Source organism: Hyla sarda, chromosome 3 (assembly GCF_029499605.1).
Source record: "Hyla sarda isolate aHylSar1 chromosome 3, aHylSar1.hap1, whole genome shotgun sequence".
In the NCBI taxonomy this organism is placed as follows: Eukaryota; Metazoa; Chordata; class Amphibia; order Anura; family Hylidae; genus Hyla; species Hyla sarda.
Window position 1 is genome coordinate 304589524 of NC_079191.1, and position 16382 is coordinate 304605905.

The 16382-nt window shown below is 45.5% G+C and overlaps 1 protein-coding gene across 1 annotated transcript in view; it reads right to left on the minus strand.

The window, feature by feature from the left end:
- IRF2BP2 (interferon regulatory factor 2 binding protein 2) overlaps positions 1 to 14533 on the minus strand; it is a 51032-nt gene extending 36499 nt beyond the window's left edge. The window contains exon 1 of the mRNA XM_056566981.1: positions 13217 to 14533. Coding sequence (XP_056422956.1) covers positions 13217 to 14105 — 889 coding nt within the window. The 5' untranslated portion in view covers positions 14106 to 14533. The remainder of the gene's footprint in view (positions 1 to 13216) is intronic.
- Between the last annotated feature and the right edge of the window lie 1849 nt (positions 14534 to 16382).

Genomic DNA, 16382 nt, shown 5'->3' on the forward strand with positions numbered 1-16382 from the left:
CCCTGGCTTAGTAATGGATTTTGTCTATAGGACGGCTTCCACCATTAAGCCTGTAAAGTAAATTTAAATAAAAATTTTAAAAAATCCTGTTAGAAAAACCTAGTCCAAAACACACTCCCTCACAAGCCCTCGATAACCATTTTATTAACATTAAACAAAAAAAAAAAAAAAAAAAAATAGTCATCATCATTGTCCACAGGATACACAGATCTGAAATAAGAAAAAAAAAATGTTAAATAGGTTAGTACATTTATTGTAACTCACCCGCACTGCACGACTAGAACTCCCAGCATGCCCTTACAGTAAGGACATAATGGGAGTTGTAGTCATGCAGCAGGGTAAGGGGGGGGGGGGGGGGAGATGTGCAAGCGGGTGATAAGCCTGTCACCTGCCCCCACTGCATTACTATAACTCCCAGCATGCCTTTACAGTAAGGACATGTTGGGAATTGTAGTCATGCGGCACGGGTGGGTTAACAAACACAAGTACAATTCCCAGTATGTCCTTTAAAGTAAGGACATGCTGGTAGTTGTAGTAGTGTTACGTGGGCGGGAGATGTGCAGGCGGGTGACAAGCTTGTCACCCTCCTTTACATCTATCCGCTTGTCCCAACGTGCCTGTGAAAATGAAAGTAAAAAGAAGGCGCACAAAAGGTCTCCCGTGCTGTCTTAGGCAAGTTAGCAAGCCAGTTCTTTCCTCCCTTACACTTGCGACTTTTTGAAGGGAGTTTGCGACTTATTTGCTTACGTGCGACTTTCGCCAGATAAATCCTGGACCACTGCAAAGTAAAAACAGAAAATAGCTTAGGTAGGGCAGATTGGTATTTTTTCCTTACTCACAAAAGTAGCACAAAAAATGTCTTAGGCGCATGTGCGACTTTTTTTAAGCAAAAAAGCTGCTTAAATCCCTTGATATATTTCCCTCATTTTTCTCCAGTATATTCACAGAGGCAAATGAACTGGCAGGTAAAATACAGCGAGATAAGAAACTCCCCAGTACTTGTCTAACCCAGGAAGAAGTACAGTGCCGCCTACAAAGAATGAAAATAGACAAATCACCAGGTCCAGATGGCATTCACCCCCATGTTCTAAGGGAGTTAAGTAATGTAATAGACTCCTATTTCTAAAATTCAAGGACTCCATTAGTAACCGGGCCTGTACCCCAGGACTGGCGCATTGCAAATTTGGTGCAAATGTTCAAAAAATGTCCAAAAAGTAGCCACGGAAATTAAAGGCCTGTTCGTTTAACCTCCGTTGTATGTAAATAGTTTGAGGAATTTTGGAGTATCTTAAGGACTATGGACGTGTATACTCGTCCATGTGCTGTTAATTGGGTATGGCGCGGGCTTCCGACTCGAGCCTGCATCATACTGGCTCGGCCCTCAGCTGATTCCTGTAGCTGGGGGCAAAGTTAATAGCAGACATGCAGTGATCACCATGGCCATCAATTAACCCTTTAGATAATCACTGTCAAAGCTGACAGCGATGTCTAAAGGAGCCTTTATCCCGTAAAAAAAATAATAATAATTTAACACACACACACATATTAACCCATTCCTTATTAAAAGGTAAAATCACCCTCCTTTTCCTAAATTCCATATAAAAATTATATAAACAAAACAAACGTGGTTTCGTCACGTGCATAAAAGTTCGAACTGTAAAAATATATTGTTAATTAAACCGCACTGTCAATGGTTTACGTGGTAAAAATAATTTCAAAGTTCAAAATAGCGTATTTTTGATAATTTTTTATACCATTAAATTTTTTTTTTTAAATAAAAAGAATAAAAAGCGATCAAATAGTCTGATCAAAACAAAAATGGTACAGATTAATAAATGAGCCCTTATACCGCCCCATACGTGGAAAAATAAAAAAAAAAGTTATAGGGGTTAGAAGATGACAATTTTAATGTATTAATTTTCCTGCATGTAGTTATGATTTTTTCCAAAAGTACAACAAAATCAAACCTATGTAAGTAGGGTATCATTTTAATCGTATGGAACTACAGACTAAAGAGCAGGTGTCATTTTTACCGAAAAATGTACTGTGTAGAAACGGAAGCCCCCAAAAGTTACAAAATGGCGTTTTTTGTTCAATTTTGTCGCACAATGATTTTTTTTTCCCCATTTCGCCATAGATTTTTGGGTAAAATGACTGATGTCATTATAAAGTAGAATTGGTGGCACAAAAAATAAGCCATCATATGGATTTTTAGGTGAAAAATCGAAAGGGTTATGATTTTTAAAAGGTGAGGAGGAAAAAATGAAAATGCAAAAAAAACTGAAAACCGCTTGCTCCTTAAGGGGTCAATGAAAATAAGTGTATGACTCCAAATTCACATGGCGTTATAAGGGAACGGTCCCTGTCAAACTAACCTGATCAGCTTTTATGAGGAGGTGAGCTCCAGACTGGATCCTCCTGGACATGAAAGGTTGGTATTGAAATGAGAAGGATGGGGCTGAGGGACATGTGTGGGTAAGTAACTGGCTCAGTTATGGGAAACAGAGGATGGTTATTAACGGTACTTTGAGTGGGTGACTTACTAGTGGGGTACCACAGAGGTCAGTTTGGGGTCCTATTTTAATATATTAATGATCTTGTAGAGGGAACTTTGCAGAGGATACTAAACTCTTAAGTGGTTAACATAATAGAAGACAGTGTACTGTTACAAATGGATCTGGATAGGTTGGAGGTTTGGGCTGAGAAGTGGCAGATGAGGTTCAACACTGATAAATGAAGGTAATGCACATGGGGAGGAAAAATCCTGGCTGGGAATATGCATTAAATGGGAAAACATTGGGGACAACTGGCATAGAAAAGGACTTAGGAGTTTAAAGGGGTACTCCGGCGCTAAGACATCTTATCCCCTGCTGGGGACCCCTGTGATCTTCCACGCCGCACCCTGCTAGAATCAGCCCCCGGAGCGTGCTCGCTCCGGGTCTGATTACTGGCGATCACGGGGACGGAGCATAGGGAAGTCACGGGTACACCCTTGTGTGAAGTCACGCTCCGCCCCCTCACTGCAAGCCTCCGGGGGCTGATTCTAGCGGGGTGCTGTGTGGAAGATCATAGGGGTCCCCAGCGGTGGGACCTCCGCGATCAGGCATCTTATCCCCTATCCTTTGGATAGGGGATAAGATGTCTTAGCGCCGGAGTACTCCCTTTAAGTTAACAGTAAATTTTAACTGTGGCGATCACTGTCAGGCAGCTGCTGCCAAGGCAAATAAAATCATAGGGTGCATCAAAGGGTATAGATGCCCATGACAAGGAAATAATTCTACTGCTGTACAAATCACTAGTCAGACCACACATAGAATACTGTGTAAAATACTGGGCACCAGTGTAATATGGGGAATGGGAGGACTACAGTACCCAGAAAGATTATCAGAGTTAGAGTTATTTGGTTCAGAGAAAAGGCAGCTTAGGAGCGACCTAATAACTTTATCAGGGGGCAGTACAGAGATCTCTCCCATGACCTATTTATACCCAGAACGGTGTCTGTGTGCATGTAATAGTGAATATATATCTCAAGGGGGCATCTATGTTTAGAGGAAAGAAGGTTTCTACACCAACAAAGACGGGGGTTCTTTACTGTAAGAGCGGTAAGACTGTGGAACTCTCTTGCAGAGGAGGTAGTCATGGTGAACTCAGTAAAAGAGTTCACAAGGGGCCTGGATGCATTTCTGGAGAGTAATAACATTAAAGGTTTATACCATTTATAAAACGGATTTTTACAGAAAGTTGATCCAGGGATTTCAGACTCCATATTTTGAGTCTGAAAGGAGTTTTTAACCCTAGTTTAGGCTTTTTTTTTTCTTCCTCTGGATCATCTCAGTAGGGACACATTACGAATATAGGTTGAACTTGATGGACTTTGGTCTTTTTTCCACCTTATGAACTATGTTGCTATGTATGTCATTTAGCTTCATTTTCTTCTGTAACAGCAGTGCTGGCAGAGAAACGCAAATCAATATTTATTCCCTTAATTTTGACGTACTTAGCACACAAGAGCAACATATGGGATATTTCTATGTGACACACACACAGGCTTTAGACTTGATGAAGCACTGTGTGAATTTGGGGTCTTTTTATTCAGGATATTTTATCAAAATGCAGAGGCCTTGGGATCACAAAATATTTTTGTTAAATTAATGTTTTCATTGGTACTACACTGATTGCTTTTTATTCCATTTTTATAAGGTGTTACAAATAAATAAAAAAAATCAGTTCTGCTATTTTTTAGTTATTACTGTCATTCATACAGTATAAACGACATGTTATCTTTATTCTGCGATTTGGTACATACATTATGCCGACACCTAATGTAATGTTTTTCACATATAGTTTTTTTTTTTTTTTTTTATTATTAAAAGGATGTGGGATATGTTTTTTGTGGGATATGTTGCAGTTTTTAATGGTACTATTTTTGGGTAGGTCTGACACATTGAGAACTTATTTTTACTGAGGCAGGATTACCAAAATGCTGTCATTTTTTGCAAGTTAATTTTTTTTTCTTCAGTTCACTGTTTGGTATAAATGACAGTCATTTTATTCTGCTGGTCAGTAAAAATATGGCGATACCTTATGTACTTTATTTTATGGTTTAATATATTTACTTTTGATTAAAGAAATCATGTTTGTGAATCTACATTCTGAGATGCATCAAGTACATTTTTTTTAAAGGAGTTCATCACACAGGTTAAATAATTTTATTGCTTGGGTTGTTATGGGAATACCAAATATGTGTATACAGTTTTTTGTTTTGGGGGGAGGGGGGCCAAAAACAATTCATAATAGGGGAAAGAGGGATTTTGTATATTTCTTTTATTTACCGTATTTATCGGGGTATACCACGCACCGGCCTATAACACGCACCCTCATTTTACCAAGGATATTTGGGTAAAAAAAGTTTTTTACCCAAATATCCTTGGTAAAATGAGGGTGCGTGTGTGCGCGTGTATACCCCGATACACCCCCAGGAAAGACAGGGGAGAGAGGCCGTCACTGCCCGCTTCTCTCCCCCTGCCTTTCCTGGGGTCTAGAGCCCTGCTGCCGGCCCTTCTCTCCCCCTGGCTATCGGCGCCGCTGCCCGTTCTCTCCCCCTGACTATTGGTGCCGCTGCCCCATTGCCAGCGCCAATAGCCAGGGGGAGAGAAGCGGCGCCGACAATGGGGCAGCAGTGCCGACAGACAGGGGGAGAGAAGGGGCAGCGGCACCCATTGTCGGCACATCTGCCCCGTTGCCTCCCCCATCCCCAGTTGTATAATTACCTGTTGCCGGGGTCGGGTCTGCTTCAGGCCTCCGGTGTGCGTCCCATTCGTCGTTGCTATCTCGCAGCGCATAGCCAGGGGGAGAGAACGGGCAGCGGCACCGATAGCCAGGGGGAGAGAAGGGCCGGCAGCAGGGCTCTAGACCCCGGGACAGGCAGGGGCAGAGAAGCCGGCAGCGCTGGCTGTCTCTGCACCTGCAAAGCCGCTGCAGTTCATTGATTTAAAGCGCCCGCTTTAAATCATTGAACTGCAGCGGCTTATCAGTGTATAACACGCAGGTAGACGATAAATACGGTATATTCATTGTTAAAACATTTTATTTATTTTTACTCTCCTATTAGGGGACTTGACACACAATACACTGCAGTACAGATCTGTCAGTGTTACACTAAAAGGCATAGCAGATCACCCTCGGGCAGAGTCTGATCAGATTTAGCCAAGTAACCAGAGGGCATTCGGAGGTCTCTGGTTCCTACAGCTATCATCTAGTGTGTGTCGTCGTCGACACCCCCCCCCCCCCCCCATAACCAGATGTTAGCTAAATGTTAACAGAGCTTTAAATTCTTTCCCATAAAATTCTCTGGATGCAAAAAATGGGTTTAGAATTGGCATTTTCTTCAATAGAAATCCTTGAGTCACATGAAGAAAATACACTAAAAGGAAAAAAAATGCAAAGACTAAAAATGAAAGAAGCAATTTGATTGGTTGCTAAGGGCAACTGCACCATTCTTCCTCCACATGTTTTGATAAAATCTCCCCCACTAGTTTTAGTGGCATTTTTCACAGGTTAAAAAAATTAAAATAAAACAACATACACACATATATAAACAAAGGGGGAATTTATCAAAAGATTAAGACATTTTTATTATTAACCCCTTAAGGACCGGGGTTTTTTCCGTTTTTGCATTTTCATTTTTTGCTCCTTGCCTTTAAAAAATCATAACTCTTTCAATTTTGCACCTAAAAATCCATATGATGGCTTATTTTTTGCGCCACCAATACTACTTTGTAATGACGTCAGTCATTTTGCCCAAAAATCTACGGTGAAACGGGAAAAAAAATAATTGTGCAACAAAATTGAAAAAAAAAACGCTGTTTTGTAACTTTTGGGGGCTTCCGTTTCTACGTAGTACATTTTTCGGTAAAAATGACACCTGATATTTATTCTGTAGGTTCATACGATTAAAATGATACCCTACTTATATAGGTTTGATTTTGTCGGACTTCTAGAAAAAATCATAACTACATGCAGGAAAATTAATACGTTTAAAATTGTCATCTTCTGACCCCTATAACTTTTTTATTTTTCCGTGTATGGGGCGGTATGAGGGCTCATTTTTTGCGCCGTGATCTGAAGTTTTTAACTGTACCATTTTTGCACTGATAGGACTTATTGATCGCTTTTTATTCATTTTTAAATGATATAAAAAGTGACCAAAAATGCACTATATTGGACTTTTGAATTTTTTTGCGCGCACGCCATTGACCGAACGGTTTAATTAATGATATATTTTTATAATTCGGACATTTCCGCACGCGGCGATACCATATATGTTTATTTTTATTTACACTGTTTTTTTTTTTATTGGAAAAGGGGGGTGATTCAAACTTTTAATAGGGGAGGAGTTAAATGATCTTTATTCACTTTTTTTTTCAGTCTCATAGGTCCCATAGGGACCTATAACACTGCACACACTGATCTTCTATGCTGATCACTGGTTTCTCATAAGAAACCAGTGATCAACGATTCTGCCGCATGACTGCTCATGCCTGGATCTCAGGCACTGAGCAGTCATTTGGCGATCGGACAGCGAGGAGGCAGGTAGGGGCCCTCCCGCTGTCCTGTCAGCTGTTCGGGATGCCGCGATTAGCCGCGGCTATCCCGAACAGCCCGACTGAGCTAGCCGGGAACTTTCACTTTTAGCCGCGCGGCTCAGCTCTGAGCGCGCGGCTAAAGGGTTAATAGCGCGCGGTGCCGCGATCGGCGCCACGCGCTATTAGAGGCGGGTCCCGGCTTCACTATGACGCCGGGCCCGCCGTGATATGACACGGGGTTACTGTGTAACCCCGCGTTATATCAGAAGAGCAGGACCAAGGACGTACCTGTACGTCCTTGGTCCTTAAGGGGTTAAAGGATTAAGACATTTTCTTTAGCTGTGGTCTGGCACATGCTACTTTGTGACTTTTTGCCCACAGCACCTTTTGAGAGAAAACACTATGGGGGAGATTAGGGATGTCCCTATACCATTTTTTTTTTTTTTTTAAGACCGAGTACGAGTACCGTAACTTTAATTCTAGTACTCGCCGATACCAAGTACGAGTACTTTTATTTTAAAGGGAATCTGACACCAGGGTGACCCGGTTTCTGGCGCTGTTTACCGTATGATATGTGGGTCCTTGTTGTGCACAATGGAGGCGGCTGCTGTAGTAGGAGCCAAGATTTCTCTCTTCTCCATTGGACAGAACAGGAAATTTGCATTGGCGGGGAGACCGATGACCGCATGGTGAGCAGCAGTAGGAACCGGGTCACCTGCACTCTCTCCATATAAATTCAAGTTAGTGCAGGTGACTCTGCTGTAAGATTGCTTTTTAATAGTAGGTAGTATCCCCTTGCAGACATTAGTAGCAGCCCCCCTGCAGACCACAGCCCCTCTTTAGACAGTGGGCCCCCATTTAAACAGCAGCAGTCCCCCCTTTAGACAGCAGCTGGTCCCCCCTTTAGACAGCAGCAGCAGGGTCCCCCCTTTAGACAGCAGCAGCAGGGTCCCCCCTTTAGACAGCAGCAGCAGGGTCCCCCCTTTAGACAGCAGCAGCAGGGCCCACCCTTTAGACAGCAGCAGCCCCCCCCCCACTCTTAGAAAGCAGCAGGGCCCCTCCCCCCCATTTAGACAGCTCTGCTGCCCCGTTCTCCCGTCCTCTGGTCCGCATCGTGTTGTCCTATGGAGGAGCATGTGACATACACGTCACTCTGCTTCCTGCGTAGTGTTACGCCGGGCGCAGGGGAGGAGGCGGAGTGACGTGTGTGTCACATGCTCCTCCATGGAACACTATGATGCGGACCTGAGAACGGGGCAGCAGAGCGGCAAATGTGTTTTTTGGTTTTTTTACTTTTATGCCGTTCACCATACAGGACCATTAGCATTTCCGCACATGGCGATACAAAATAGGTTTATTTTATTTTTATTTTTTATTTGTAAAAAATGAGGGCAACTTTTATTTTTTTTGGGGGGAGGGGTTACACATTTGTTAAAACTCAGGGCGTGCTGGGAGTTGTAATTGAGTACCATGTAGCGGACACATGTTAACACAGCAGGCCCATACCTATAACTCTCCAGTTGTTGCAAAACAACAACAGCATTTCTTTGCCATCTTATTTTATTCAGTACATCCCTTTGTAAGTTTCCTTAGGGGAAAAAAAAAAATCTAAATCCTTTGAAAATTTCCCCCTATGTTAGTCAAGTCTGTTTGCAGATGCAGTGGTCAGCAATTTATCATTGCAACTTTTTCTAAAAGTCAGAAAAAAAAAAAACGCAAACCCCTCCAAAAACACTACAAATCTACACCAGCCTAGACATGGCTTACTAATCTGCCTTTGGACAGCTTGTTTAAAGGGGTACTCCCACCCTAGACATCTTATCCCCTATCCAAAGGATAGGGGATAAAATGTCTGATCGCGGGGGTCCCGCCGCTGGGGACCCCCGCAATGCTGCATGCGGCACCCACCTGTTTCTTGTCCGGAAGCGCTGGAGGGTCTCGGTCGCGACCACGGGAACAGAAGTCTGTGACGTCAGGACTCCGCCCCCGTGTGGCATCACGCCCCGTCCCCTCAATGCAAGTCTATGGGAGGGGGAGTGATGGCCGGGGGGGTACTCAGCAGACACGCCTCCTCCATGTATCTCTATGGGAGAGGCGGGGAGACCGCATTCGTGCCTCCCCACCTCTCCTATAGAACTGTATGTGGAGGGAGCGTTAGCTGCTGACATAGAGGAGCAATGCAGGGGCCCCGTGCAGGAGCTCATCGGAGGTCCCAGCAGTTGGACCCTCAGCGATCAGACAGACACTTATCCCTTATCCTGTGGATAGGGGATAAGCTGTCTTTTGCTGCAGATGTCCTTAAACTCCCCTTACTGCATTCCCCGTTGCTCCGGTATCGGGTCCTGTTCCTCCGGTGCTGCAGGTCTATAGTCTAAAAACATCACGGAGCCGTCAGTAGCGATGTCCCGCCTCGGCCGGTGACAGGCTGAGTGAACAGTCATGTACAGGAGCCCGGCCAGAGCTCCATTACATGACAGTTTGCTCAGCCTATCACCGGCCAAGGCGGGACATTGCTGCGGTCGGTGATACAGCGACGGCTATGTGACGTTTCGAGCCGATAGACCTGCAGCACCGGAGGAACGGGACCCGATACCAGAGCAACTTGGGAATGCAGGAAGGTGAAAGTTAGTTTAATTTGTTATTGCAGCCCAGCTCTCACCAGGAACCGAGTGTGTCGACCCCCAGTACGAAGCTGCAGCCGAGAGGCCCCCTCCATGTCTCTCTATGGGAGAGTCAGAGATTCCCCATAGATACAAGGAGGGGGCGTGTCAGCTGGGGGTCAATACACCCAATTCCCAAAGAGAGCGGGTGTTCCATGCAGAGTTTACGGGGGTCTCATTGGTCAGTCCAAGGCCCCCCCCCCCCCCCCAAATAAGTTTTTCTTAATTATATCTCCTTTAAGTGCAATGAGCATTCAGTTTACAGCCATCATACACCTTTCAGTTAAAAAATAAATAAATAAAAAAAAATGTGCTGTCAAAAACTGTATGGAACACATACACACAAGGTTCACACACGGTTCTGTATGGTTCCCATTGACTCCCATGCTAATAAAATAAAAAACTATATGGTTTAACCCCTTAAGGACGCAGGACATAAATGTACGTCCTGGTGAGGTGGTACTTAACGCACCAGGACGTACATTTACGTCCTAAGCATAACCGCGGGCATCGGAGCGATGCCCGTGTCATGCGCGGCTGATCCCGGCTGCTGATCGCAGCCAGGGACCCGCCGGCAATGGCCGACGCCCGCGATCTCGCGGGCGTCCGCCATTAACCCCTCAGGTGCCGGGATCAATACAGATCCCAGAATCTGTGGCAGTTCGCGATTTAAATGAACGATCGGATCGCCCGCAGCGCTGCTGCGGGGATCCGATCATTCATAACGCCGCACGGAGGTCCCCTCTCCTTCCTCCGTGCGGCTCCCGGCGTCTCCTGCTCTGGTCTGTGATCGAGCAGACCAGAGCAGGAGATGACCGATAATACTGATCTGTTCTATGTCCTATACATAGAACAGATCAGTATTAGCAATCATGGTATTGCTATGAATAGTCCCCTATGGGGACTATTCAAGTGTAAAAAAAAAAATGTAAAAAAATGTAAAAGTAAAAGTAAAAAAAAAGTGAAAAATCCCCTCCCCCAATAAGTAAAACGTCCGTTTTTTCCTATTTTACCCCCAAAAAGCGTAAAAAACATTTTTAATAGACATATTTGGTATCGCCGCATGCGTAAATGTCCGAACTATTAAAATAAAATGTTAATGATTCCGTACGGTGAACGGCGTGAACGAAAAAAAATTAAAAAAGTCCAAAATTCCTACTTTTTTTATATATTTTATTAAAAAAAAAAATTATAAAAAATGTATTAAAAGTTTTTTATATGCAAATGTGGTATCAAAAAAAAAGTACAGATCATGGCGCAAAAAATGAGCCCCCATACCGCCACTTATACGGAAAAATAAAAAAGTTAGAGGTCATCAAAATAAAGGGATTATAAACGTACTAATTTGGTTAAAAAGTTTGTGATTTTTTTAAGCGCAACAATAATATAAAAGTATATAATAATGGGTATCATTTTAATCGTATTGACCCTCAGAATAAAGAACACACGTCATTTTTACCATAAATTGTACGGCGTGAAAACAAAACCTTCCAAAATTAGCAAAATTGCGTTTTTTCGTTTTAATTTCCCCACAAAAATAGTGTTTTTTAGTTGCGCCATACATTTTATGATATGAGTGATGTCATTACAAAGGACAACTGGTCGCGCAAAAAACAAGCCCTCATACTAGTCTGTGGATGAAAATATAAAAGTTATGATTTTTAGAAGGCGAGGAGGAAAAAATGAAAACGTAAAAATTTAATTGTCTGAGTCCTTAAGGCCAAAATGGGCTGAGTCCTTAAGGGGTTAATACCGAATACCAAACACGTATTCTCAACAGGGAAGCAGAAATGAAGTGCCGGTAGACCCGTCTGATGACAGCTGACCTACAACAAATGGACTTGCAAACTAAAATCTAACTGCCTAATCCTCCCTATCAACTCCATCATCTGATGTCCAGGTAGTCAGGTCACCTCTATATACATAGGAAAATCACAACAATGCTTATCTAACGTAATGCCACAGACAAGATTTTTCTGCAGACTGTTGGCAGACACAGCATATCTTGTTATGCATCTGTTGATAATCTTATGTGCATGATTACCACTGGCATAAGATTCCCAAAACCAAGTGGAGCTGGATCTACCAATGGTCTACGCATAGGGGAGGGATTTAGCAAAAACGTGTGCAAAGGGAGAGTGGTGCAGTTACCAATAGAAATCAGGTAAATTAAAGCAGCAAATTGCTATGGGTAACTGAACCACCCTTCCTCTAAACAGGTTGGTTTAATCTCCCCCTAGTCTTTGGCCAGCTCTACTGAGCAGATCCTATTGTACAAGATTTCGGAACCCACCAAATTCTCTGCCTCAAACATAAGGAAAGCAAAACATGTCTACAATAACTAAAAAGCATAACAGCGTGAGGCTATGTTCACACTGCGGCTGTCTCCGGCAGTGTGAAGCCCATTATATTAGGATTGAGACAAGCTGGAGGAGAAAGAAAATAAACCATATATATACATACACACACACACACACACACACACGTCTTTTTCTCCGGCTTTTTTCTACAAAAATAACGGTGGCTATAGAGTACAATGGGGCCCATTGGGACGGTTATTTGCCAGTAGGCTCTGGCACAATTATGGCCGGCAGTGTGAAAGGGGCTTTAAACACAACATGCTGCAATACAGAAACCCTCCATAGATCGCAGGGGGGTGAGTAGGAAAGCAGGTGCCCTGGGACAAGCCCTTCCAGCTCGGCCTCTACAATCTGCACTTTAATTAGAAACAACAGCTGAAGGCAGCTAAAGCACATGAATGGAAATCCCCCATGTCTGCAGCTGATGACACTGCCAGGCCTGACCCAAACTCCTCACATAATCACAGGGTGACAGCTACAAAATGGAGACTTTGGGGATGGTTAAAACCTGGGCAGTGTTTTTTTTACAAAACAAAAAGAGAAATCGGATTGGTTTCTATGGGCACCTGTACAACTCTTCCTCTACATGATTTGAGAAATCTCCCTATTTTACAACTTTTTCCATCATATTGTAACATTTTGTGAAGCAAATTAAGTCAAGTAACCTAAAAAAAAAAAAAACAGCGCAACAAAAGGTGCTACCCCAGTGACTCTGATCTCTCCACTGACACCTCAATACATTGTTGGTGAACCCCAGATTCTAGCCAGACATACATTACCGAGTGTAAGCAGTTGTGCTGTGACCGGTTTAGTCACCACAAGCCACGCCTCCTGGTGAGAAGAGTTGGCCATGTAACTTAATGCAGGCTAGTGTGGCATCAGCCTGAAAATAATCCCCCCCCCCCCCTGTTTACAAGCAGGCTCGCATGTGCAGTATAGGGTGACAGCAGTCTATGGCATGACTAATAGCAGCCTGGGCCCTGTGTACACAACTCGAGGCCAGGAATCGCTGCCTCAGCACAATAACACGATGCAGCCATGATCAGCTGCGGCAGCACATGGAGCTCCTACTCTCTATATATGGCCATGCATACGGTGAAAAAGCTCATACCCGATTTGGAAGCCGGGTTACTGGCATCAAAGCCCAGCACCCTCCCTGCGCCCGGATCCTTCTTGAATTTGGCGTCGAATGGCGAGTGATTGTGCTGCATGGCCATCAGCGTGTCCCTGACAGTCTTCGGCTTGTTGATCCACTCCTCGGGCCGCCCCTTGTGGTTATCTCCCAGCTCCGAGTAGCTGTCTGCGCGGTGTTTCTCCTTGGAATCGTGCTCGCTGCTGGAGACTGAGCCCGGCCGCTTGTTGCCCAGATCCGCAGATGTGGTGGCTGCGGCGGATGCGACCAGGGAGGCCGCCGAGATGCCCAGAGGTGGTGCCCGCCCGCCCATAGGCGATCCGTTCATGAGAGCCCCTAGAGAGGAGGGCACGGCATTAGTCCTGCGCGGGTTCGGGCTCTGGCGGTTCAACTCGGCCGGCTCGTCTGGCTTGGGAAAACCGTTGGGGAGCAAAATGCCGTTCACCTGCCGCCCCACGCCGTAATCCGAGCCAAGGCGGGGCGGCGGCCTCTCCGACACCAGCGGGTAGCGGTCCAGGCACTGCGGCGGAGGGGGCTGCTGCGAGGCCCTGGAGACGCCCTCGGGCCCCCCCACCGCGTGTCCGATCTGCGCCATCTCCTTGGCGGTGAGCTGAGGCTTAACCGATAATGAAGCGGAGGAGGACGAGGAGGTCGGCGGCCCCGGGGAGCGGCCGTCCTGGAAGCCGTGCGCCCGCTTCAGATGTCGGGCCGTCTCGATGACAAACTCGATGCGATCGGCCCCCTCGTAGTTCACGCAGCCCCGACACACGGGCTCCGTGAAGTCCCAGATCATGGCCCATGGCATGCGAGGCAGGTCACACAGGTAGCACGACTGTCTCCGGGAGGCGGCCACTGTTGCGGATGACATAGCAAGAAAGAGCTCAGATCCAATGGAGAGATAACATGTACCGCCCGCCTCGGGCGAGTAAAGAACCGGGCTCCGCTCAGCAGCTTGGAGTGGGGAGGGGGGGCACTCAGCCTCTGGGAGCTGGGCGGCGGCGCCCTCCGCCTTGCTTAATGCGAGGTCCGGCTTGAGACATGCACACTACGCCCAGGATCCCGGGAAAAAGAGGAGGGATTCTTCTCTGTGAAGCGCTCCTTCTCTTGCCTTCCTCAGCTGCACCGCTCCTGGGAGGGGGAGGAGGGAGAGGAAAGGGGGGGGGAAGGGAAGGAACCTGGCGATTGGTTGGGGCCTCAGTCACCAGAGGAGCCCCCCTTTCTAGACTCCTAAAAGCTCACAACAACTCCAGCCTTAACCCCTTCCTGTGCCAAGCTGGGCTAGTCCGAACACATCGATAGGCGCCAGCTTACACCATCTATTGCAGCTCATCACTAGCTGTTGCCCTTCCCGCCTCTAGTCACAGGCTTCCTTGTAAGCAGGTGACGTCACGCCACCGTTGTGATTCCAAGTTCTCTATTTACTTAATTCTTCGATAGTCCCCTTCCAGCCGCCACCGCCTCATTTGTGCGCAGACGCAGTAACTGTCACTCGGCACACACGCCCACGCTTCCTCGCCTGTTCTCCCTCCCCCTCATTCTTTGAACTGCTGCCAAGACAACAAACAAGAGGAGCTGCTGCAGATCTACTGACTCACTTACTATGCCCTGTTGGGGGAGGGTGGTTCTGTGCTTATGATGCAAGCACATTTCTCTTTCGTATAACAGGGAGAGAGAGAGATACGTGACCTTACCTCTATATATGACTAGGGGAGGGGTTGCTGGTGGCCATGTCATATTACATATGTGTCTGTGAGGGAGGAGGCTGGAGGCTAGCTCCTACAGTCTGTGGAGGTGAATGTGTTGCTATGAGGCTTCGAGCTAAGTGTATGTTTAGACAAGTGTGTGAAGGTTAGAGTGGGTCACTGTCCTCTCCTTGTGTATGGATACTGGTAGCAGTTAATTATTAGTGAAATGCGTTAAGGAAACGCCAAGCCCTTCCAGAAATATCTCCACCACTCCGCGAACACAGGCAGGGCCCACCCTCTCCCGCAGGACCGCACTGTTGCTCCTTTTCGTCTAGCGCTCCCCAGCTATTTTATGCATTCTCTGGCTTGTACCGAGTTGGAAAATATTCTCGTGTTGTTATATTTCCCCCACCCCCAGAGCTCTTGTATAATGCTGCTGAATCACTTTGCCAAAGGCGCTTACATTAGCAGGAAAGAAGAGAGGTCAAAAGCACAGGCTTTCCACACACTGCAAACATTACTGTGTTCTTTACAGACAAGGAAATTACAGTTTAACCCACAAAGCTTTGAAACCTGTCTTAATATTAGGAGAAAAACACCATGTTGTAGAGCACTGTTTTCCCTCAGAAAAAGCATCTGAGACATATTCAAGAGGCAGTAGGCTCCATAATGGAGGAGAAGTGTTAGTCCTTCCTTTACATGTCCTATTCCTTTTGAATACATTTCTGGCTTTGGCTCAAAAACTGCACTGGCAAAAACTGCCAGAAAAAAAAAGTGGAAACTTAGCCGTAGGGAGGCAATTGGAGTGAAAATGGCTCTTTACTATGAAGCTCTTGGCACAAGGTGACTCGTAGTACTGGGAAATATTTTCCTATAGAAAGACTGCTTCATAATATCCCGATAAAAACAAGATGTCTCCAAACAACAAAACGGGATGAATAGGAGTGCTGAGACCAGGTAAAGACTTAAAAAGGTTTATTCCCACAATGCGACGCGTTTCATGCTGACCCGCTTTCTCAGATGCCTGAGGAAGCGGGTCACCGCGAAACGCGTTGCATTGTGGGAATAAACTTTTTTAAGTCTTTACCTGGTCTCGGCACTCCTATTCATCCCGTTTTGTTGTTTGGAGACATCTTGTTTTTATCGTGATTTTAGTCCAGCGGGAAAAAGCTGCAGAGACACCCTGATGATATACCCTGATCCATTGTTGTACTTGGACGTAGTACAACTTTATGTGGTAAGCGCAGTTCACACATAGCATTACCGATTGTACTCTGGTGTTACACTACGGAGCGCATCCCTTGGTGCTTTTTTATTCCTGCTTCATAATATGACATCTGGTGGCTCATGCCATGATTGTTTTTATGGAAGTGCAATAGGGTCCCCTTATAAGTCTGTCCGGGGGTTGGATGGAGATATAATTCACTTGTGTGCAGGGGCGGAATGATGACACCTAGGGC